Raw genomic sequence first — 23,878 nt, 5'->3', positions numbered from 1 at the left:
TTTGAGATATGGATATGTTTGACAATGAATTGATTGTTACTTAAATGTGCTGAGACTGTTTAACATTCTCGTCTTGTCACATATTCAATTTGATACCTCAACGGAAGCACAAACCCAAATTAAAAAAAATAAATAAAATGTGCCAATGAAAAGAGACGTTTGTGTAGTAGTCATAAGACAAACGGGGAGAAGACAACGAGGCGGAGTCAGCAAAAGAGCCCCCAGACATGACAAGAGGCCGACCCCGACGATGCCCGCCGATCGACGGGAGCAGCTGCGCGCACGCACTCGTGCGTGTCAAAACTCTCAGCACACGCAAACGTGGGAGTGGACAGTACATGTGAAAGACACGCATGCACAATTGGAACGCCAGATGGATTCCCGGATGATTTTAAAGTGCATTTTAAGTTAATCCTCAACTTTTTGCAAGTAATGTAAGTTGGCACCAACATTTGTCTTGAAACACTTTTGGCTAAAGATGAACTCTCTGCTGGTTGCCTAGCAACTGCCCGTACCATTGCATAGCTAAGCAGCTAAGCCTAGCTCTCAAAGTCGTCTTGTATATGTTTTGTGTGAACATGGATGCTGATGACAGCAATGTTGAGTCCATGGAGGACATAACTGCTGCTGCTATAGCGCCAATGCCTAACACTGACACCCCCTCCCCACAGCTATTGCGCAGAAGGCGTTACGATGGAAGAGCTCAGTCTGAACTAATTTATGATTGCCTGAATTGCACTTTTAAGGAGACATTACTATTAATTGACATGATGATTATTTGGGATTAGAAAGTGCAGGCACAGGTGTGGCTCAATAGATTAGAATGGAGTCATCTTGTTCATGACCGCTCCGTTTTTATATTGTTATTATATTAGAATTGTATTATTTATTTATTTATTTATGTATGTATGTATGTATTTATTTATTTATTTATTTATTTATTTATTTATTTAGTCTTATTATTATTATTATTATTATTATTATTATTATTATTATTATTATTATTATTATATGTATTTATTATTTAATTTGTTTTTATTGTTATTATATTATTATTATTGTATTTATTATTATTATTATTATTATTATTATTATTGTTGTTGTTGTTGTTATTATATTTATTTTATTACTGTTTTATTGTTATTATTATTGTATTATTTATTTAATTATTTATTTTATATGTTTTATTAATATTATTATCATTATTATTATTATATTTATGTATTTTATTTGTTTGATTATTTTCATTATTATTATTATCATTATTCTAATATTATTATTTATTTATTCTTTTTTTATTTTTTATTTTTTTTTTTTTAAATGTGTGTTTCCTAATGATGCCAATGTTGTATAGCATATATGCACTCATGCAGCATCTAATCAAAAGAAGACGATTTGACGCTTGGTGGGAGTCGAGGTTAGCATGTTGGCACGGCCCTCAACAGCTGGTCCAGTTTCTGACGTGGCCCGCCCCTCCCGGTCCAAACAATGTGTGTTCAAAAATATATATTGAGGAGGACTAAAGTGAAAAAAATAATATTCTTTGTTCAACATATTGGCTATTTCCTTTTAGTTGTAACTTCCCACAAAAACGTGTGGTTTCGACGAACTTGTGATCTTTTTACAGGCGGATGACACTCGGATGAACTTTAAACCACTTATGTGTGTGTGTGTGTGTGTGTGTGCGTCGTGAGGAGGCAATGGAAACCAGCCGCATTTCGGCGGTGACAAATCAGCTGCTAATCCCTCAGTGTGATGTGCTGACTGCGTGCGCTGTCGTGTTGTGGGAACACAATCGGCTGCGGAGTTGTTGGACGGCGAAAGGACGTTCGCGTCTGTCGCTTCTGCCGCCACCACTTTGCGTTTGTTTTTGCTTCCGCTGCAATGTGACGACATCCGGGAGATGGACCAGACCGCAATGAAAGAAAATTGATTGGAAGCAAACTTCAATGCTTGTAAAAGTTGGATTAACACATTACAGTCAAACAATTGGATTGCAAATCAAATTATATGGCTCCATCATTTCATGATGTGTCATCAATAACAGCAAAAAATATACTGCATATTATATATATATATATATATATATATATATATATATATATATATATATACATTAGGGGTGTCAAAATTAGTGAGTTAACTTTGAGTTAAAGTTCCTTTAACACCACTAATTTTTTCAACGTACAGTTAATTAATGACCCCGCCCCTTACTTGGAAAGTCTGTACTGGGGGGATTCCAGTCACAACCCAGCAGACACGTCCACGTCAAAATTTAGCAGGAATAAATGTAATAATAATGATGCATATATTTGTGGAGACTGGTGTCAAGTTGTATTTTACCATTTTAAAAAAATGTGCAGAATTTCACAAGTTACTTCATGTTAAAGATTAGAAAAGGAAAAACACACTGGGCCGTCCCCGACGTCTTACAAAAGCAATTATGCCATCTAGTGGCAGAAAAATGACCTCCACACAAATCAATATCACACTTGTTGACGGTACAGTAATTTTAACTCAATTTTATGAATTATGATGAATTACTGTATCAGTGACTAAAAGATGCAGCCGGGTATAAACACTTAGAAAAAAACATTTTATTTTCCATTTCGAACACATAAAAAACTTGCGATTAATTGTGAGTTAATTATTGAAGTCATGCAATTAATTATGATTAAAAAAATTGAATTGCCTGACATCCCTAATATACAGATAGATATATAGATACAGTATATAGATAGATAGATAGATAGATAGATAGATAGATAGATAGATAGATAGATAGATAGATAGATAGATACTATTATTTCTATTCCATTTTATTATGATACTTATCTCTCATCTTGTGTCATTCAATATATAAACTTAGTTTGTAATAAAAGACCAAAAAAAATTAATGTAAGTGTTTTCACACTTTTATTGCTGAAATGTCTTCACTATTATGTTATTTGCTCCCAAAAACGCATAAATACGTTCTATTTTAAATATGCATGTCCCAAAGACATATTTATACGGGTTTTTTTTACCCTAGACTAGAGCATACAGAAGGCTTTGATGCTGCCTCTGAACTGAAGAGAACGGTTGAAGCAATGGCAGTTATTACAAAAACGTCCAGAAAGTGGCGGCAGAATATCTGAGATCTACCAGGGCCATGTTGCAACAAGCTCTTTTTGTCAGTGTTTTCACCAGGAATTTGAATTATGCTGAAACTTAGCTAGATTCTAATGCTAATTACTGCAAAATGGAAACAGATATAAATATACTTTTTGCTCCTGATGAAAGAAGAGACTCTAATCTTTCTTTTGGTAGGTTCCATGTTTTTATAGCAATAGAACACAATATTGTGTGGGCCTTGCAAAATCAGTCCAAATCCAGTAAAACAGCGGCTAGCGAAGGGGGTTGCTTCATTCAAAATGGCTGCCAGTCAATGAGTTAAGTGTCCCTAATAAAATTTCATGATTTTCACCATGATTTCTGGAAATAATCGTGACATTTTCAGATTTGCTTCATGTGCCTTTTCCATGAAAACTTCCAAAAGTCCCTCTCAAGATGTTCCCTTTTTCGGTTGTAGTCCAAGAAATAAAGCAAAAAATAAAATAAAAATTATCGACTCACCACAGTATCTACATGTTTGAGAGGCAGCTCACTGGTGGGTGCCTGTTGAGCAAAAAGAAACAGAGCAACAAGTGAGGTCATCGCTTGCCTTGCAACACTGAAAAAAAAAAAAAAACGTGACGCTCTTTTTTTTCTTACGTCACGCGGCATCTTGATGTGACTCGTTACCATTCTTTGCCCTAATGTGGCCTCCGAGCCAGACGCGACTCCACCTCGGACGCGTCTATTACCACGCTGCGCAAATATTTACTCAAACGGACAAGGCCGCTTCCATTAGCCAGAAGCTTTTCAATGCCATATACAGACATGGGCGCTCAGAGCCGAGGAAAAAAAAAAAGCTACGAGATGAAGAGGAGGAGGAGGAAAAAGACGATAAGGCGTGCCTGTGTTCCAAGATGTTCATCATTCAGGCACGACTCCAACACACGATCACATAAGCATCATCCAAAAAAACTATTTTTAAATTTCTAACATGAAATGGCTAACTTCTAAGCAAAATGGCCAACTTCCTGTTCCGTTGCAGCCATGTTGTGACCTCTTAAGACAAGCCAATTAGGGGCGGGAACGTCCGGGAACCTCACAATACGATACGGGATACAAGGGCTCACGATAATGATGATCACACGATGTGACGATACCGCCATTACCAATATATCGGTCAGGTCATAAATCCACGATAATCTACGATTAAAAACTCAAGACATAAACTGATGTTTTTTTTTGTGTTGTTCCGATACAGTTTTTTGGCTACCGATACCAATACCCAGCTTTGCAGTATTGGCCAATACCGATACCATACCGATACTTAAGTTTTTTTTTTCCTCAACATGAAAAAGCTGTCCTGCTATTGGTTCAGAGCATTTAAGGGCCAATTAAGCCGTATGTAAGTAAGCCGATGAGTCTTCTTCACCTGAAGACTTGCGTCTATTTAATCGCCGCTCTCGTGAGGCGCTCCCTCTAGTGGCCCGCCGAGTAATCACTCAAAAAGTAATGCACAATGGAGCCGTTGTATATTAACTACAAACATCGTGATGCTTGCGTAGGCGTAACGATAATCTATCGGGAGACATAGTATCACGATTTATCACGATATCGATATATCGTCACACTCTTCCAACCACTGTTGTGTCAATGGCTTAAACTGTTTTTTTAGGGGGGGTTTATTTTCCAGGGTGGGAAAGCCACCATTTGGGGAAGCCATTTTCCCGACTCATTGAGTCAACCTATTGAGATTGTTTTTATTTTATATTGTGTTATATTTATTTATACTTTTTATTCTTTTTTTTTAAGTAATGCTGCTCGTTTGCTGCTGTTTTTAATTGCCCTTTGGGGATAAATAAAGTTATATTGAATTGAATTTTCCACAGTGTGTTAGTGAGTTATCGGGCGAAAAAGAAGCAAACCAGCCAATCCTGAAGGGGCCAATTCGAGCAGCTGAAAAGTTTTTTGGTTTTTTTTTTGTACCGACAACAATCCACAGCATCCTCACGAGGAGTGAAAAGTCGACGTGAAAAAAAAAGAAGCTGTGCCAAGAAGGTGGATGACGCTCAGCATTCCTCTTGGTGGACTTGTGTGACTAAATTGAGCAGTGAAATTACAGCTTGGCTGAGGAAGCCCCGGAATACATTTTACAACACCCAAGACCAGACCGCTAAGCAGCCAGAAAAACCTCAACACAAACTCGCCTGGCCTCTGGACTCTTTTTGTCCACCGTCTTTGGCAAAACATGTTTTTGCTCTCGTGCATTTTGCAACGTGGACACTTAAATGCCACAGACAGGAAAACGTTGCCACTTTTTGGATCGTGTACTTTTCCAAGACAAAAAAAAAAACAATTCTAATCGTCACAAGAACAAAGGTGCATTTTGTTGTCATTAAAAAAGTTTTAAAGGGATACTTCACTTATTTAGCCCATTATAGCAATAAAAACTGAATAATTTGTCAATTATCAATTTGATACCTTTTCACGTACAATTATTACCTTTAAAAACACATTTTGCAACTTGCTGTCGACTGAAAATGACATCACAGGGCTTCAGGTAACCAATCACAGCTCATCTGTTTTCTAGGTTTGGTCATGTGACATTCACAAGCTGAGCCGTGATTGGTTACCTGAGCCCTTGTGATGTCATTTTCAGTCGTCAGCAAGTTGCAAAATGTGTTTTGAAAGGTACTAATTGTACATGAAAAATAATGAAAATATCACATTTATTATAGGCAAAATATTCATGTTTGACTGCCAAAAATGGCTAAATAAGTAAAGAATCCCTTTAAGAAAATAAGGTCAAACTTTTACAAGAATTTAAATGCAACTTCAAACTAAATGAATGCCCGCATACACTGCTTATACATTTGGCCTGTCATTCCATTACAATTTTTAATTGTAATTAATTGCATGAGTTCAATAGTTAATTCACAATTAATTGTAAATTGATCACACCTCAACTTTTTGAAATGTACAATAAGTTTTTCATACTCTCGTTGACATAAAAGTGGGCAAATATGGCGACCAAATATAATTGGATTTAATATTGAAGTCATTGTATTTATATTTACTTTTTGCAATGTTACACAAAAAAAATGTGTCACCGTTTATAAAAATTGACTATGTATCTGACTGACATGTTGCATGACAATAGTGTTTAAGAAAGACACAAATTTGTTGACAGAAAGTATATTTGTTTAAAAAAAAAAAAAGTACTCAGAGTGAAGAATATAAAACAACGATTTTCTCATTGAAAAAAACATCAGTTTATATCTTGAGTAGTTCTGTCGTAGATTATTGTGGATTTATTAACCTGACCAATACATCGATAATAGTGGTATCGTATCGTATCGTCAGGTACCCAACGGGTTCCTACCCCGAATGCTAATCGTACGTATGGGTCATAGGTCAAATGATTCAGAACCGAATGATGGACAGACCGTCTGAAATGTATGAAATTTTTTTGCATCGCGACCGAGCAATCGTAACATGAGGTGAAAGACGACCACAACAATCCTGCTACTTGTTTACGCCCTGCGAAGCGAATTCACCTTTCACCCACATTTCTATCTGTGTCGCTTGCCATGTGCGTCCTTTCACATCCACACACAACAAGCGCCTTTGAGCCAGCCGGCAAATTACAAGCCCACTCGATGCAGGGAGTTTCCTTTAGGAGGAGGAGTTTGGGGGCGGAGCCATCCAGGGCTAAATTTACGCCGCTTCATCTTTAGGCCCTGCTGATTGTGGACGGCGCCGTGGTTCAAATCGCTACTTTTGGCGTCGGCGTGTGGCCGGCAGACAAAAAAAAAACAAAACAAGCGGTCATTGTCAGGAGTTCAAAGTTCACTTGCGAGCTGATTCGGTGATCTTAATGACAGCTTTCATGTTTGGAATTACGAGAGCGAGCACGGTGTGGGAGGAAGTCGAGTGGGACCACACACGTCGGCAGCGCATTGAGTTTTTGGCTGGACTCGAACCTCGTGCCAGTTTCAGAAAATAAAAGACAAATACAACGACAAGACTGCGTTTTACAGCGGCCGTGAAAAAAAAAACACAACAAAGTGAAAAGAAGCACTGAGCAAAAAGTAAAAAAAAAAGTTAACAAACATACTCGTCAAGTATAATTTGAAAATTATAACCAAAAAATAAATGTAAATGTAAATAAAAAGAACAATATATATATATATATATATATATATATATATATATATATATATATATATATATATATATAATTTGTATTTAATTTTTGAATTATATATTTTTATATCCGTATTTATTTTCACTTTCAGTCATATATTTATTTATTTATTCAGTCATTTATTATTTATTTATTTATTTTGTCATTTGTTTATTTATTTATTTTTTAGTGGTGTATTTATTTATTTATTTATTTATTTATTTATTTATTTATTCTATTTTATTTTTTCTTATTCCCAAGCATGGTCTGTTGCTGTGGCTCCTTTGGAAAACAGCCAAGTTTTTGTTCTTCTGAACACTTCAGTTATATTATTACACGCAATCCACCCATGGAAATAATGTAAACATATGTGTAGGTATCTATGTTGATTATTTGAAGTGTAATTATTACGAATGCCAAAATTAGCGCGTTAATTTCGAGTTCATTCAGTAATTTTAACGCGTGATGGACCGCCCCTTCCTCTGCACACGCCCACGTTAAAATTGAGCAGTAATAAATCTAATAACAATGCATCTAATTATGGAGATTGGGATCAAGTTGGATTTTATCATTTTAAAAAGGTGCAGAAAAATGGCATACACAAACACTTGTTTGTTTTTTTGTACAGTACAGGACATCTTTTTAATTTTAACTCAATTTTATGAATTATTATGAAATTACCGTATTAATGACTAAAACATGCAGACATTTGTATTAGTTTAACATTTTTTTCCACTATTTATGTTCACAAGAGTATGAAAACTTTTAGAGCACATTTAGAGCAGATATAAAATTTGCGATGTGATTAATTATGATTAAAAATTTTAATCACCTGATACCCCTAGTAACTACGATTCCAAACACTTTAATAGAATCTGAAACTCATACAAAATGTTTAAAAAGTCAAAGAAAAAGCACAACACACGCCGGCTTGCATGTGCGAAACGGGTTTGAAATCCAAATTTGCAACCGTAATGTAAACATTCTCAACTTTAGGCAGCCTGATCTCGTTTTATAAAACATCAACTGTTCAATCGCAATTGCTTGTAATCGCTTCAAAAAGACGATTACGGGTCGTTTTTGCAACAATTGTGGCGGCGAGTGATGTGAACGTGCAGCTGTTGAGCTTTCCCAACAAATGTAAACACGGCAAATATGGAGACTTGTGACGACGTTTTGGAGTGCGTGCGAGGCCCGTTCACATCTCCGAAGGGCCAAGTTAAGTTGGGGTGAGGGGAGTGTGGGGTTGGGAGGGGGGGGTCCCTCAGGACCCTCCCTCGAAGAAAAGTGAGAGCGAAGCATGGGAAAAACTTAAGAGTGGTTAACGTGAACGTGTGACCCGAAAATGCCTTCATGTTCTTCGCTCCCCACTGCTAATGGACCCGTTAGTTGGTTATGTAACCAAAAAGTCCAATGGGGACTCCGAAGGAATTCAACAAGACCTTTTTTTAAACTCCGCAAGGAAATGTGTGGACACGATATGTCAACAACATCAAGCCGCAGACACGCCTGATAAACATAAATCCATCTATCCGTCCATCCATCCATCATCATTTATCCATCCATCTATTCATCCATCTGTCCATCTAGCCATCCATCTGTTCATCCACCATCCATCTGTCCGTCAATCTGTCCAGCCGTCCGTCCGTCCATCTGACCATCTAGTCAACCATCTGTTATCCACCCGTCCATCCATCTGTTCCTCTACCCGTCCATCCATCCATCCATCCATCTAGTCATCCATCTGTCCATTCATCCAGCCGTTCATCTGTTTGTCCTTCCTGACATCCATCTGTCCATCAATCTGGTCATCCATCTGACCATCCATCCAGCAATCCCTCCATCCATTCATCCATCTGGTCATCCACCCGTCCATCCATCCATCCATCCATCCATCCATCCATCTATTTAGTCGTTCGTCTGTTTGTCCTTCCTGCCATCCATCTGTCCATCAAGCTGGTCATCCATCCATCCATCCATCCATCCATCTCTTCATCCATTTGTTCATCCATCCATCCGTTCCATCCATCTATCCGTCTGCCCATCTGTCCATCCATCCATCTAGTCATCCTTCTGTTCATCCATCCATCCGTCCATCCATCCATCATCATTCATCCATCCATCTATTCATCCATCTGTTCATCCATCTGTCCGTCAATCTGTCCCGCCGTCCATCCTTCCATCTGTCCATCTAGTCAACCATCTGTTATCCACCCGTCCATCCATCCATCGAGCCGTTCATCTGTTTGTCCTTCCTGCCATCCATCTGTCTATCAATCTGGTCATCCATCCATCCATCCATCCATCCATCTGTTCATCCACCTGTCCATCCATCCATCTAGTCGTTCATCTGTTTGTCCTTCCTGCAAACCATCTGTCCATCTGTTAATCGGTCCATTCATCCATCTGTTCCGTCCATCCGTCCATCTACTCATCCATCTGTTCATCCATCCATCTATCCATCTAGTCGTTCATTTGTTTGTCCATCCATCCATCCATCCATCCATCCATCCATCCATCCATCCATCCATCCATCAAGTTTCTTAAATTTGTAACATTTATATAATTTAAATTAAAATGATAAATAAATTATAATTATCTTTGGCATGAATTGACAACCTCAGAACAAAAATCGCCTTTTCCAGACATCATTTGAAAATGTAAGATGTACAGAGCGAGCTGAACTGAAACGGATACAGATCTTTTACCTGTTGGTTTTGAAAAAGTAACAAACGACTATTTAATTTACAAAAGTGAAACTTCATGACTTAACAAGGCCAAGAGGACGGTTGGGAAAAAAAATCAATTGTTGTGGGTGATGGCATCATTTCCACAACAAAAAACATCTCCAAACTTTGAATAATGTCATCATGCGGAAGGCATCCATCCTTCTTTGAATTTTTTTTTTTTTTTTTTTCACGTCATGACATCAGCGTCTGCGTGAAACGTAAGACGCGTTTGAGAGGCATTTTTTTGGGAGCAAAGGGAAAGTGCCGAGCATTGGGGGCTTTGTCAAGCATCCAAAAGCGTTCAAATACAAAACATGCAAGAAAGACGGTGAGCAGCCCGTATCGCCGCCGCCGCACGCAGCGCCTGATGACCAAAAAAGGCAATGAGGCAAGTTAAGTGTGTTTTTACTTCTCTTCACATCCACTTCATACTCGCACTCCAGCCCACTTCCATACTTAGAACAAAAATATGTCATCACCATACGGCGCATTCCCGGAACACGCACGCAAGTTGATTTCAGGCCACAATTTCGGGATTCATAGCTCCAAAAGCAGCTTTTTTGTTTGTTTTTGGTTTATATTGGCAAAAGGTTAAATGTCTGCTTTGAGAATATAAAATCACTGTCACCGCGAGGCTACTGGGCTTAACGTTGCATGGAAAGTTGAAAAGAATTCAAGCTGCAATGTTTGAATTTGTTCACCAAAGGTTACGTTAAGCCGTGTAAGCATGTTTTGACTCGGAAATATTTGGTTGTTTTGCCTGTAAAACATGACATGGCAGCAAACAGACAAAATTCTCCAGAAGAGTAAAATTAAAACTCTTTCATGTCAAACCGGGCTTCAGAGGCTAAATTTACAAAGCTCGGTTCAGATTTTGGAGCAAGAACACAAAATCTTTGAAAGACAAATTGCTGAAAACCAAAATGGCTGAAATGATGTGCATTTTAATTTTACATCATGGTTTCTTGAGACTTTTTGATGGGTCTTAGCGCTCTGGATGGGTCTGCCAAATATCATCTTGCTAAGTTAAACTGTTCTCAGGTTCTGAATTTTTGAATTTCCGGGGGCACGATCGAAGCCATTTTGAAGTATTGAATGGAACGATCAATCAGTTACAAGGAGGTCAAAGGTACGCCCGACAGAGACTCCAATTTGGGCCGTCGGGGATACCGAATATTTTTTTTTTGGCCACTTGCCACTTCAATGACATTCTGAAATTGGCTGCTAAGACTGAGATTGATGCACTTGTGAGGGTGAGTTTGTATGGCATGATGAGTCAGAATTCCTTCGGAGTCCCCCATGAGTCATGATGATCAGGTTGTCAATATTTCGACAATTGATGACTGCGGAAACTGATGTCAATTTAGAATGATAAAATAAAGGGTATATACCTAGATCCACTTTGATCTGTAAGTTGTTCATGTTACTTATTCTTAACTACTGTTAAAATTGCAATCGTTTTAGCTCGGACATTTCAGATTGCTCATATGATTTGTAACAAGATTTGCAAATAAATAAATGTGAATATTTTCCAAAATTCTGCACCAAACACGGTTATTTTAGTTAACTAAAACTAGCGAAAAAATGAAAACTAAAATTAAAAAAACATCGCATTCGTTAACAAAATTTAATAAAAAGGAAAATGCTTTTTTTTAAAACAAAAACTAACTGAAACTACATTTAATGTTTACAAAACTAACTAAAACTATAATTACAGCAAAAATGTCCTTCGTTTTAGTCTTTGGGAATTAATTTAATGCATGAGCCTATGGGGATGATTTTAAGTCGGTTTATTTTTACATTAACCGGAATAAGGACGTTTAAAACTGTGGTCACACAGAAGTGATGTCATCTAGCAGCAGCCAATAGAAAAGCACCTTCAGATGACATCACTGTCATGCTGTTTTTTTTAAATATTGCACACAAGTAATACACATTTTTTAAAACTAAAACTAATACTGAAACGAACTAAAAATAAACTAAAATTAAGCATTTATTAAAAACTAAAACTAATTTTTTTTTAAACTAAGAGAACCACACTGAAAATTAATTAAAACTAAAAAACTAAACTCAAAATGAAATAAAAACGAACTAAAATGAAAATTTCAAAACTATAACTAGACAAAGTGAAATTTCTGCAGAAATTCAATGGGAATGCTGAAAGCGGAACCTAATAAAATATTTCCCAAGCGAGATTTGAACCACGCACGTGCAACCACTTAACATAATTGGAAGTATCGGAAGTTTTATGTGGGAATTATTACACAGCAAAAAAAAGTGTGGAGAATAAAAAGCCGAATAACATATATGTGCTTTCAGCATTCGCACAATAACGCTGGCACCAAAGCAATGGTAAAAATTGTGCAAGAGTCGCATTTGGACCGGGCCCACTTGAGATCAAATTGGAGCGAATGTGGGCCCTGAACTAAAATGAAGTGAAACAAAATTCACTTACCAGCTCGTAGTTCGTTGCCGGAACACAAGATGAAGACACCTAAAACAAAAAGGGAGTTTATCAAAAAAAAATATATACATCTATATACATTTTAGATTTTCTCAGCAAGTTTATCATTATTTGTAAGTTGGACTTTCTCACTGGTGGCGAGTATGAAGCTGCCGACTGACACGGTTAGTGATCTTGCAAATATTTCACTTACAGTACCAAGAGGATTAAGCTTGACAATATCCAGCCACTAAAAAAAAATTTGGCGCAGCTTTAAAAAAAAAAAAAAAAAAAAGCCATTCATGTCTCTTTTTAAAATAAACTGCGTGGATCCTGAAATGACAATGTTTCAAAGTTGACCGCTGCGTGATTACAGACTAACGCAACATTCTGATTCTGAACAACGACGACTACAAGGGGCTGAATTTGTAACTTTCCGACTTCCATCCCAACCAGAGATGGAGCTGATCAAGCAAAAAAACAACAACAACAAAAACGTCAGCTTCTCAAAAAGGAACTCGCCATCTGTGTGGGGAGAATCTGATGAGCATCCTTCGACGACATCCTGGTGTCACGCGCTTGCAAACCAAAGTCTCGGGACTGATGAACAGGAAGTGTACGCGGATAATTACCTCCAACAGGGAGACGCGAGCGATGACTATCAAGACAAATAGGACGCGGCTACTGATGTTTCCTTCCTGATTATCTGTAATATCACCCAGGTTGGTTTTTACAAACAATCTTTTTTTTTTCAATTTCATATTAAAGTTCTATTTTGTGATACTTTGACGGGTAGTGTGAATATAGCTCGGAAGAATAATAACTGCTATTTGCAGGATAAGGACTGAGCCCTTGCCTCGATTGGTGGGAAAAATTCAAGAAATCACAGCTGTGAGTGCATTATAAAAAAAATCCGGTCCAAACCAGTTTTTGTACACCCTTATTAAAGGGAGTCCTCGACCTAAGGCGTTTCGACTTTACAACAGTTACCCCCGGTCCGCCATTTTGTCCGCAGTGTTTTCCCCTCGTCCACTATTTAGCCCTTAGCTAGTGCTAGCGCTTGTGCACTTATGGGATTATCTTTGGCTTTTTCGTCCTCTTTTTTTTTTTTTTTCCCACATCATGGCCCCCAGGAAGAAGAAAGCTAAATCTTCTATCAATGTTGGTCCAGACAAACTAAAAGCAATTACCATGGAAACCAAGCTAGACATCGTAAAACGATCACAGATAGGAGAGACACCGACGAACATCGGCAAAGACTTGGGCTTCAATCAGACAGTCGTACAACATATTTTTTTACATTTTATTTTAATGTATTTTAGATTTTTTATGAAAATTATTTTGATGTATATATTGACTTTAATAGGGAAATTCGACTTAAGTTGAAATTCGGGTTACATCGCTAGCATAGGAACGGAACTCCGACGTGAGTCGAGGACTCCGTGTGTAGGTCAGTTTTAGACTTTACACGATCATGTTTTTTGGCATCGACAACCGTTCGGTGAGTTTATATAAACCGACCACCAATCTGATCACAAGAAGGAGCACTATTTCTATTTAAATAATGTGTTTATTTACTGCATAGACCGTGCATTTATGTCGTATCAAAAAAAAAAAAAAAAAAACATACAAAGAACAGTTGACATGTATTCAATATACTTCCTTGACACCAACTGCTAGTTTCCTAAAATCCAGACCTTTGCTAACCTGGAAATAGCCAGATTGAGATGCGCTGCACTCAAGTGAGTTCTCCGCAATATCCATCTGGTACCCCTCAACGGTAATTTCGGAAAGGCGGGACATTCTGTACAATAATTCGAGCTGATTGGACGATGCGGCATTCTACACGTTTGTTTTCACCCAGGGGTCAGCAACCTATACTGCCAAAAGAGCCATTTTAGGCCAAATAAAAGTCTGTCTGAAGCCGCAAAACATTTGAACATTGTGATGAAGGAAACAGTGTTAGTCTCGTGTACTGAGGGCCAAGAGCTAATTAGAGCTGCACCACAACACAAAAATATGCAGCATTGAATAAGTAGAGATTCATTTTCCTTTACCTTTCGGATTTTTGGGGTAATTTTTAATACTTAGTTTTTTGTATACAGTATTTTTATACTTTTCTGCCTTTGTCACATTTTTGGCAAATTTATGGACATTTGGCAATTTTCTGCCCCTCTTCTTCTTTTTTTTGACATTTTATGCCTTTTTTATACCTTTTTTTTTGCTGTCAATTTTCTGTTATTTTTGGCAATTTCTGGACATTTAATGGCAATTTTCTGGATTTCATCTTTTGCTTTTGGACAATTTATAGTTACTTTTTGAACATTTCCTTTTCTGCCTTTTTGAAAATCTTTTTTTTTTTTTTTTTTTTTTACTTTTTTTGAGGCAGTTCCAAAGACATGTTGTTATGGTATTTTTTGGACTTTCTTATTTTGTTTTTGGACATTTTCTTTTCTGCCTTTAATTTATTTTTATTTTTTTGCCAATTCCAAAGACATTTTATGCAAATTATCTGCTTTTCTTCTATTGTTTTGGGACTTTTTCTTGTTACTTTTGGAACGTTTTCTTTTCTGCCTTTTTAATTCAATCCACTGACATTTTTTTTTTTTGTGCAATTTCATTGATAATTTATGGTAATTTTCTGCTTTTTTCTTTTTGGTTGATTTTAGGTAATTTTTAAATATTTTTTTTTATCTACCTTTTGTCTCTCTTTTTTTTAATATTGAATTATTCATTTTTTAAAAATCAAAATCATGAATTCATTTCAAGGGATTTTTTTTAATCTTAAAAAAAAAATGTGAATTTCTACTAATTGTTTTAGAGATCCACATGGAGCCACAGGCGAGGGACTAAAGAGCCACATCTGGCTCCAGAGCCGCAGGTTGCAGACCCCTGTTTTTACCAATCACGGCCACAGGTGGAAATGTCATCTTTGTTCTTGCCAAAGGGGGGAAAAGCACGAACATCTTACCAGCTAGAAATGCACAAAGTGCCCCTCGCTGTTCAACATTCAACAAGGAAACGGTGCTTAATTCTGCGAGAACAGAATTAATTGTAGCGTCCATTCGTCCATGTGACTTTTTGTTTGTTAGCGTCGGTGCTGGCTTCCTGGTTTCGTCACAGTTGCATATCCCGCCCCCAAACACAATGTCGCTCTGTGATTGGTCCGAAGGGCTTTGCCGGCATCTTATGAAGAGCTGAAAACGTGGCCAACGGTTGACCCAAAATACAACTTTGCGTCTTTATCACTGCTACTTTCTTAATATCAATACAAATGATTTAATTGCACAGGCACGAGGTCTCTGCTGGTTTGCGATCTGGTTTGTGTCACTCCTGTCCGACCGCGGTTTCCATATTCCAACAAGACAACCAGATCAAACGTGGTCCAACGTGCACGTGTTTTACTACTGATTAATGCGTTTTGTTTGACTTTCCTAAATATCTGCAACAATGTTTCCGCTCGTCAGTCGCCTGACGCGTTGTCCCTGCATCGAAGCTTCGATAACGCGTGACAGAACCTCCAAGGAATGCCTTTCTGTTTTGCCAGAATTTCGCCTGTCAGGTTGACGAGTGGCTACAGTATCTTGGCACAGCTTCAAGTTATTCTAACCCTTCCTTCTGCATGGCTTCCTTATCGCGAGCAACAACAGGCTGTTCGCTGTTCGGTTAAAGGGGTGGCTCAGCCTTGAAGTGGCCGCCAAACTTCTTGACTCGTTAGGCCTGCTCAGTGTTTGCACCTGACAAGTCACGTGTTTTGTATTCGAATGATCCAATGTGAGATGCTCAACAAGTGATTGAATATCTTATTTTTGAGTCAACACAACAGCGTTGCCGACAAATTTACTGGCATGGCTAATTCCAAAACGTCTTTCGTTGACAAACTCCGACACAGGAATTTGCACAAATGGGCTTCAAATGGAAGCAGTTCTTCTCGACGCAGCATCAAGAAGAGTTTGGTGACAATTCGAAGGACTTGCCATGAGAAAAGGGGAATGCGAGGACAGCTTTAATTGATCTGACATGTCCAAACAATGCAAAACGTGCGTACTGCAATGTCTCTCTGTGAAAAAAGCAACACAGCGTCTTTTGTCTGTGCTTTGCGGCGCGTGGGAAGAGGAGGCCCGCTTTTCGAGCGTGTGTTGACGCTATCCAGAGTATTCAAATGACTGTAATATAATAAAGGATAATTGTGTTGTTGCATTCCGCGCATGCTTGCGTTAACGACATTAAGCGAGGGCCCATTTCCTGCAGACAAAAAGGTCCAAGTCGGACGTCTGCGGCTGGTTCGACGGGGTGCTCGTTTACTCCTTCTCAGCTAATAACAACGCTCCGGGCTCAGTCACGTTACGTAACCGCTGTCAGTCTCGATAATGTCCGTGACCACATCGTGAGCTGTGATTATAAACCTAATTGGCAAACAAACGCCGTCAAATGTCTGTGTTAAAGAATGACAACAATTCAGTTGAGCAGTGAAGAGTGTGTACCAGGGCTGTGCAATTAATCAAAATTCATTTACAGTTTCAATTATTACCCTCCACAATTACAAAATCAGCATAATTGTTTAAAAAAAAATATTAATACTAATTTTGAGTTGCTTAAATTTACAGACTTGCACCTTTTTTAAATTTTAACGAATTTATTAACATTTTAATCCGAAAGTAACTTGCAGAATTATAATGCTTCAAATAATTTTATTTTTTGTAATATTTTTTACATTTACACATCCACAATTACAAAATCAGCTTAATCATTAAAAAAAAAAATTATTAATAGTAATTTTGAGTCACTTAAATGTATACATTTGCACCTTTTTTTAAATTTTAAAATAATTAAATACATTTTAATCCAAAAGTAACTTGCATAATTATAGTGCTTCAAATAACTTTATTTTTCGTAATATTTTTTACGTTTACACATTTTCTTGTTTGTTTGTTTTTTTACTAAAAAAGAAATGATCATGATTCATATCTTCATAATTTAGCAGCCCTACAGCACAATGCACACACTGCACCCCAACTTCAAGTTTATATAATCTGTTTGGTCCAAAAAGGAACATAATTATTATTATTACATAATTATAGTTTTATTTTTTTTTAATTGGTCTTAATATTTTGAAATGTTTAAACTTTTTTTTTTTTTTTTACCAAAAAATAATTGTTTGAATAATCGTGATTTCAATTATTGCCAAAATAATCGTGATTATTATTTTTCCCATAAACGAGCAGCTCTAGTGTTGCACAGGATACCGGTGGTGCCAGTACCGTACCATGATCTTTTGCCGTCAAAAACGGCTCGTATCTTTTTTTTTTTTTTTTTTTTTTTTTTTTTTTAAGATACCAGACAGCCCGCCAACTCTGTTTTAACGGCAGGTACACATACATGCATGACCGCCTGTCTAATTACCGATGTGTGGAATACGCATGACTCTTGGAAATCACAGTTATGCATAGAAAAAAAGTTCAGGCAACTGACAGAGTGACATGTTTTGACGCATTTTTGACACTTCCCTTAAAAATAAAAAAATCTATACTTTAAGAATATATAGCATGAAATGTGAAAGCATATACAGTATATACATAAATATAAACCGTATGTACGTACTGTAAGTTAACATGTATACATCCTACTATTTTCAATGAATAAAAAAAACAATTTGAAGTTCTTTTGTCAGTTTTAATATTGCTGCTTTTGCTGATGTTTTTGATTTTTGCCAAGGTACCGTTTCAGTACCAGTATCGAGGTATTTTATGCAGGTGTAGTATCCACAGTCAAAAGTCTTCTTCACTGGCACCAACATGCAAGGCACCCCCAAAGTGCTTTGATGCTCATCCAAGGTTTGAATCGTGCGAAGCTATTCGGTGTGCAAATTCAATTTGGGAGGTGTAAACAGTTAACGGGAGGCACGCTGTAACCGCGTGCCAGACGGCAGGTTCGTACGGGATTGTTATCAAAGAGAAAAAGTGATCCAGGCATCCTAACTCTTGATTTATCGCAGAGTCTTGGTGAGCGTTCTCTGTTCTCTGTGAAAGCTTTGGTCAAATATATCAAACGGGCTGGACGGAGCGGCGGTGGCGTGGGCAGGACTCAACGCGAGACTAAGCACCTGGCTCAAAAAACTGATTCCTGTCTGAGCGCTGCTGATTTATGGTTCACATAAAGAAGCTTCTAGAAAAACTTCAGACTTTGGGGGCACGTGCGCTCCAGATTATTTTCTGGCTGTGTATTTTTGGGCGTGACCCCTAAATAATATCCACTGGAAAAGTCTTGCTCATAAATGGGCTCATCATGTCTACGGAATAAATTGACTTGGGACATGTCCTGATGTAAGGTACAGTTGGGGTGTAACCAACATGAAGAGCTGTCGATGAGTGAATACAAAATCGAGAAGCTATGACAAGTGGAAAACAATTTGTTTAGTCGTTTTTTTTTCCAAACAAAAGCGGAAGTACAAAAAAAAGAAAAAAGAAAAAAACCGACTTGTTTTGGGGAAAAAATGAGTCGTTCTCAGTTTTCTTCATTTTCATTTTTGATACAAATACAGAGAAAACAAGTCATTTTTTTATTTTTGTACTTCCCGTTTTGTTTGGAAAAATTATACACGGATTCATTTGAACTCATTGATTACCGTGGATGTTTATACTCGTCAACTGGAATCCAACCGTTTACTGAGGCTACTAAATATAAATGTCAAGCACGTTTTTCAACAGCAAGAGTTGATCTCTTCGGGGTATAAAGACGACAGAGCTGCCACCTTGCCTTTGTCCAGCAGGACCTCCTGCGTGAAAAGGGGAAACGCTGCCGCTTGTCTCTTTTTGTTACATGTTCGCGACAGTCACGTTCTGTTCTTCACGGGCTCTTTCAGCCAACATTTGGGAGCCGATTTACACCTTTTCGCAAGGTTCCCGCTTCCTTTGGACCCGAGCCAAGTGGCCGAGGACGGGGGAGGGGGATCTGCAGAAGGCGAGCGGACCGCCATGAATCAGACTTTGGCACGTAGTGAAAGAGACTATTTGGAGTTGGTTATCTACAGTAGGTTCTCCCAAAAAACATTCCATGTTTTCATGGGACTCAAAATTATTGAAATTTCCCCAGCCCCAACAAGCCTTTTTTTTTCAAACGCACTTAAGCAATACAAAGAATGAGCTTTTTGACCAAAGTTAGCTCAACGAGTGGAAATTTCAACCTTTCCAAGCCTCATCAAAAAGTGAAGAAGTCTTTTTAAACATCTTCCGTTTTGCATCGTGGCGCCAGTAAAAACATTTTTCCGTGTGATGTCATCAGGCAGCTGCTCGTGAGCTGAAAGTAATGTGCGGATTGAGCAGGATGGGGAAAGAAGGACATGGGAAATGATCGAGACATGTAAGCAGGGCTTTTGTGGCGTGTCATCAACTGACTGACTATGTTTACAACAGCGGGGGGGCATTCGCTAACCTTTCATGGGGAGACGATTTTCCAAGCACGCCCTCATAATCCTAATGCCAACCAACCAAACATAACTATCATATGTAGCACTAACTACTACACTAACTACTACAAACCCAAAAACGCATAAATAAATTTTTAATACTTTGTCCTTCACTCCCCAAAACGTTTTTTTTTTTTTTTTTTTAATGCTAGAGCAAAGGCTTTGATGCAGCTTCTGACCTGAAGAGGTCGCTTAAGGCAATGGTAGTTATTACAAAAAACATCCAGCAGGTGGCAGTAGAGTATAAGAGATCACCCAAGGCCATTTTGCGAAGCGGCCCAACACATTGCATCATTCAATTTCACCTTGACAGGGAGATCTTTTCAAAATAAATAAGATATCTTTCATAGCAGTGAAGCATGCACATTTAACAATCAAGACAATCAATTGATAAGCATCTTGTCAAATGAGTGAAATTGTCAAATTGACCCATAATTTTTTTTTTTACAAATTGAACATATGAAATGAAAATGGTTCATTTCATACTTTTGTTTTCAGCTCTGACACTTTGAACAACAATCATGATCCCGGGTCAATTTTACCCGTAGTAAGTTTAACTCATTTGGTCCCAAAAACCTATAAACACGTTCTATTTCACATATTGTCATGGTCTCAAAAACGATTTCAAATATTGTCATGGTCCCAAAAACGTTATTATATGTTTAGATTTTTTTTCTTTTTTAATGCTAGAGTATATAGAAAGATTTGACAAGAAAAAAAACAAGAAACATTGATTGCATCAAACACACGTTTGTCCATTTTAATGTAAATAAAACTGCCCTAATTCTCTGTGTGTTACTGACATCCTGAACGGAGCCTGACATCTTTTATATCAGGTGTGTCTTGATTTTTGGACAAGCTGAGGCGAGCCTGTAACTCCTGTCACAGCCCGTTTGAATTGTGCACTTTATGTTTGCATTTGTATTTGACTTGGCGTTTCGGAATCCCTTTGTTATTTCCTCTAGTTGTTTTAAGTCTCTGGTCTGTTAGAGGCCTTTTATTATCTCGTGTGGGGGATTTTTTGACGGAAACTCTTGAGTCAGTCACTCGAAATCACGTCCATCATTTACCTTGACGACGTTTCGTGATGTGAAGACTGCACTTCTACAAATTGGGAGATGCCATTTCGTCAATGTCAATGGGTGTGTCGGAGGGGTCGGTTTGAATCTGAGAGAAAATCGATTGTCGACACCAACACAAACCCAGTTAAGAGGAATTGTTTGGAATGTTCTTAAAACGATAGAAACAACTGACTAAGCGAACAAACAGCAATCGCCGACAGGTTTTGAGAGCCTAAAAGCCTAGAAGGTAGTTTGGAAACGACTACCTCAACAAAAACAAAGACAAAGAGGCTACACTAGTGTAGAGGTTGCAAACAATCATTTGCACAAACACAAACACCCAAAATATAGAAAGGCCAGGCTGAAATTTGCCCAAAAAGAACAGAGAAACAAACCACAAAAATTCCAGGAGAAAGTTTTTTATGGCCTGATGAGACGAAGATGAGCAAAGTGATGGAAACGATTGCTCATGATTCCAGACATAGAAGCTGATCTGTGAAACACGGGTGTGGTTTCGCTTTGGCTTCTGCCGGGACGGACTGCGGCAAAAATCGATCCGCAACACACATTTTGTCAGCCATTTTCAAGAAAAGCGCAACCAAAAGTGACTGGTAGATCGTTCGTCACGCAACAAGCTCGTGAACCAGACGCAAACAACAAAAGGAGGTCATTCAAGGTTTTTGGCCTGGCCAAGTCCATCTCCAGACTTAAAGGGATTACACCACAGTATTTGAAGCCCTTCCAAAAGTTAACTATGGGCATGTAATGATTAAATCTTACCTTTGACACCATGGCGATGTAATTTTTTATGAAATATTAGGTGTTTTGCTGGTTTCGAACCCATGACATGCTGCTTACAGAGCAAGTACAATAACCACTATACTATTCGTTCAGTTAGGTTTAATAGTGCAAATGTTTACTTGTAGTTTACACAAGTGTCAGCCAGAATGCGGGATTTTAAGACAGCCAATTGTCATTGCACTTTGGCATTGCAAATGTGAAGAATAATTGCTTTGAATTCATTCGGACAGAAGGTTTACTGATGATGGCTACTCTTGTCACTATCCCTTGGAGGTCTCAGAGAATGTGGGCATGAGTTTAGTCCGCAGAGGCGGTGCTGGGGGGGTGGATCCGCACTTTATGATGTCATAAAGTGAGCACTCGCTCGTTTTCTCAGGTTGGGAGGGGCTGGTGCTTGGAGAGCAGAATAACTGAGAATGGAGGGAAAACACCACTTCCGCCATGTTTTTGCTGAGGAATTAGCATTTTAACATGGCTAAGAGCGACGAAAAGCTGATTTTTCATGTTGCTGTCCCTTTAAACCCAAAAGAGCCCAAATTGGACCCAACATCCACACAAGTGGTAAATGTAGCTGTTGAGCAGAAAAACGTGGCTAATTGTGCGAATCTTCAAGTGCCTGAGTTCCTATCGCTCTGCTTCCTTTTGCTAGTCATTACAAAATGAAGTTTGAACAAATCAGATTGCATTCTTTCTACAAACTTCTCCTTTCAGGAACATCGAGTCCAAAAAGCTGACATGCACGGGGATGACATCACAAAGCGTGATGATTAGTTTCTAATGGTCCATGTGTGAGATGGATCCCCACCTCCAAACACGCATGCTCCCTCCCACAGCAACCAAACCACTTCATGCCCATGCCGGCTGGATGTGTAGTTGTGGTTAGAAATGAAATCCCGCTTGCCTGAAGGAGCGCTCGCTTCCCTGGCAGCTAATAACGGTGAAGAATGCCTCCAGTGAAATGCAGCGGAGCGCGGGCTCGCAGCCAGCAAAACGCGCGTCATTACCCACACGACCAGATGTCACGGTGTAAATGTCGGCGTTCAGGCAAGACGCTGTCGGGTTATATCAGTATTCCTTCTTTATTTCTTCTTCTGACCGTGTAAAGGAGCTACAGTGAAGGGTGTGGTCAAGGAGAGATTTGTTTAGCAAGGCTGTCCAAGGGTCCCAAGCACCTTCCCAAAGCTCCTACATCATTTACAGTAGCTGCACATAATTTGACTAACTGAAGCGAGAAGTGAAACTGCAACATATACGGCGGGATGGAAAACGTGTGCCTGTGTGGGTCGGTAAGGGAAGTACTATCCGAACTATATGAGGTTTGCTATTCACAAATATTCCAGCTGACGTCACTGCTTAGGTCCCGCTCCGTCTCCCCAAATGAATGTAGAGAGCTTGATTTTCGGCGAGCGTTTTCATTAAAAGGTGGGAAATATGTCAAGTGTCACAAAAAAAAAAAATGTCTCGAGTAGGACACTACATTACTGCGACTCATTGAAACCAGCCAATTGGATCCGCTAGCTACAAAAAAAATGGAGGGCAAAGTGGAAGTGGAAGCTTAAGGTATGTTGTTTTTGGTTGAAACAGTACGTCGATCACTACTTTCATAGTGTATATCTTGCTGTATATCGAAGTCTTCAAGCTAGCTTAGCTTGCTAGCTGCTAACAAACAGAGCGCACGTTTACAACACATTCCTCAACAGAGATCAAGCTTGAGTTGAAAGTGTTGTGATAATCGTGTTAAATCGTTCAAGTTTTTGTTTAAAATTACACACACTGATTGTTTTCTAATTCACTTGTATTGTGACGCCCTGCCCTCCACCGCCCATAAGGGGCGCCCTTCAACATGACGTCACACTCTATTTAAGGGTCTATTCACCTATTTGTTTTCTTTCATTAGCTATTTGATGAAAAGCTCTTTCACCTACGTCAGTAGCAGTAAATGAATGGATTCCTGTTAACCATTACAAAAATAAAGTGTCACTTACTCTAACTTTTGTACAATTTCCGGCAGAGCCACTGATGGCCCCTCAGCTGTGAGGCAACGCACGGACCGTCAACCAATGAGAACAGACATGCTCATGTGCCCTGCAGATGCAACAC

The 23,878-nt window shown here is 38.5% G+C and overlaps 1 protein-coding gene across 7 annotated transcripts in view; it reads right to left on the bottom strand.

Annotated features, from left to right (window-relative positions):
• Positions 1 to 23,878, bottom strand: part of tns1b (tensin 1b) — a 130,664-nt gene that overhangs the window by 51,728 nt on the left and 55,058 nt on the right. For all 7 annotated transcript variants that reach the window (XM_077535907.1, XM_077535908.1, XM_077535910.1 and 4 more), the window contains 2 exons: positions 12,464 to 12,502; positions 3,616 to 3,657 (listed from right to left, as the gene is read on the bottom strand). In XM_077535907.1, coding sequence (XP_077392033.1) covers positions 3,616 to 3,657; positions 12,464 to 12,502 — 81 coding nt within the window. The remainder of the gene's footprint in view (positions 1 to 3,615; positions 3,658 to 12,463; positions 12,503 to 23,878) is intronic.

This window comes from Festucalex cinctus, chromosome 11 (genome assembly GCF_051991245.1).
Source record: "Festucalex cinctus isolate MCC-2025b chromosome 11, RoL_Fcin_1.0, whole genome shotgun sequence".
Classification (NCBI taxonomy): Eukaryota; Metazoa; Chordata; class Actinopteri; order Syngnathiformes; family Syngnathidae; genus Festucalex; species Festucalex cinctus.
Note: the sequence above shows the minus strand (reverse complement) of the source record. Positions and strands in the feature narration are given on the sequence as shown.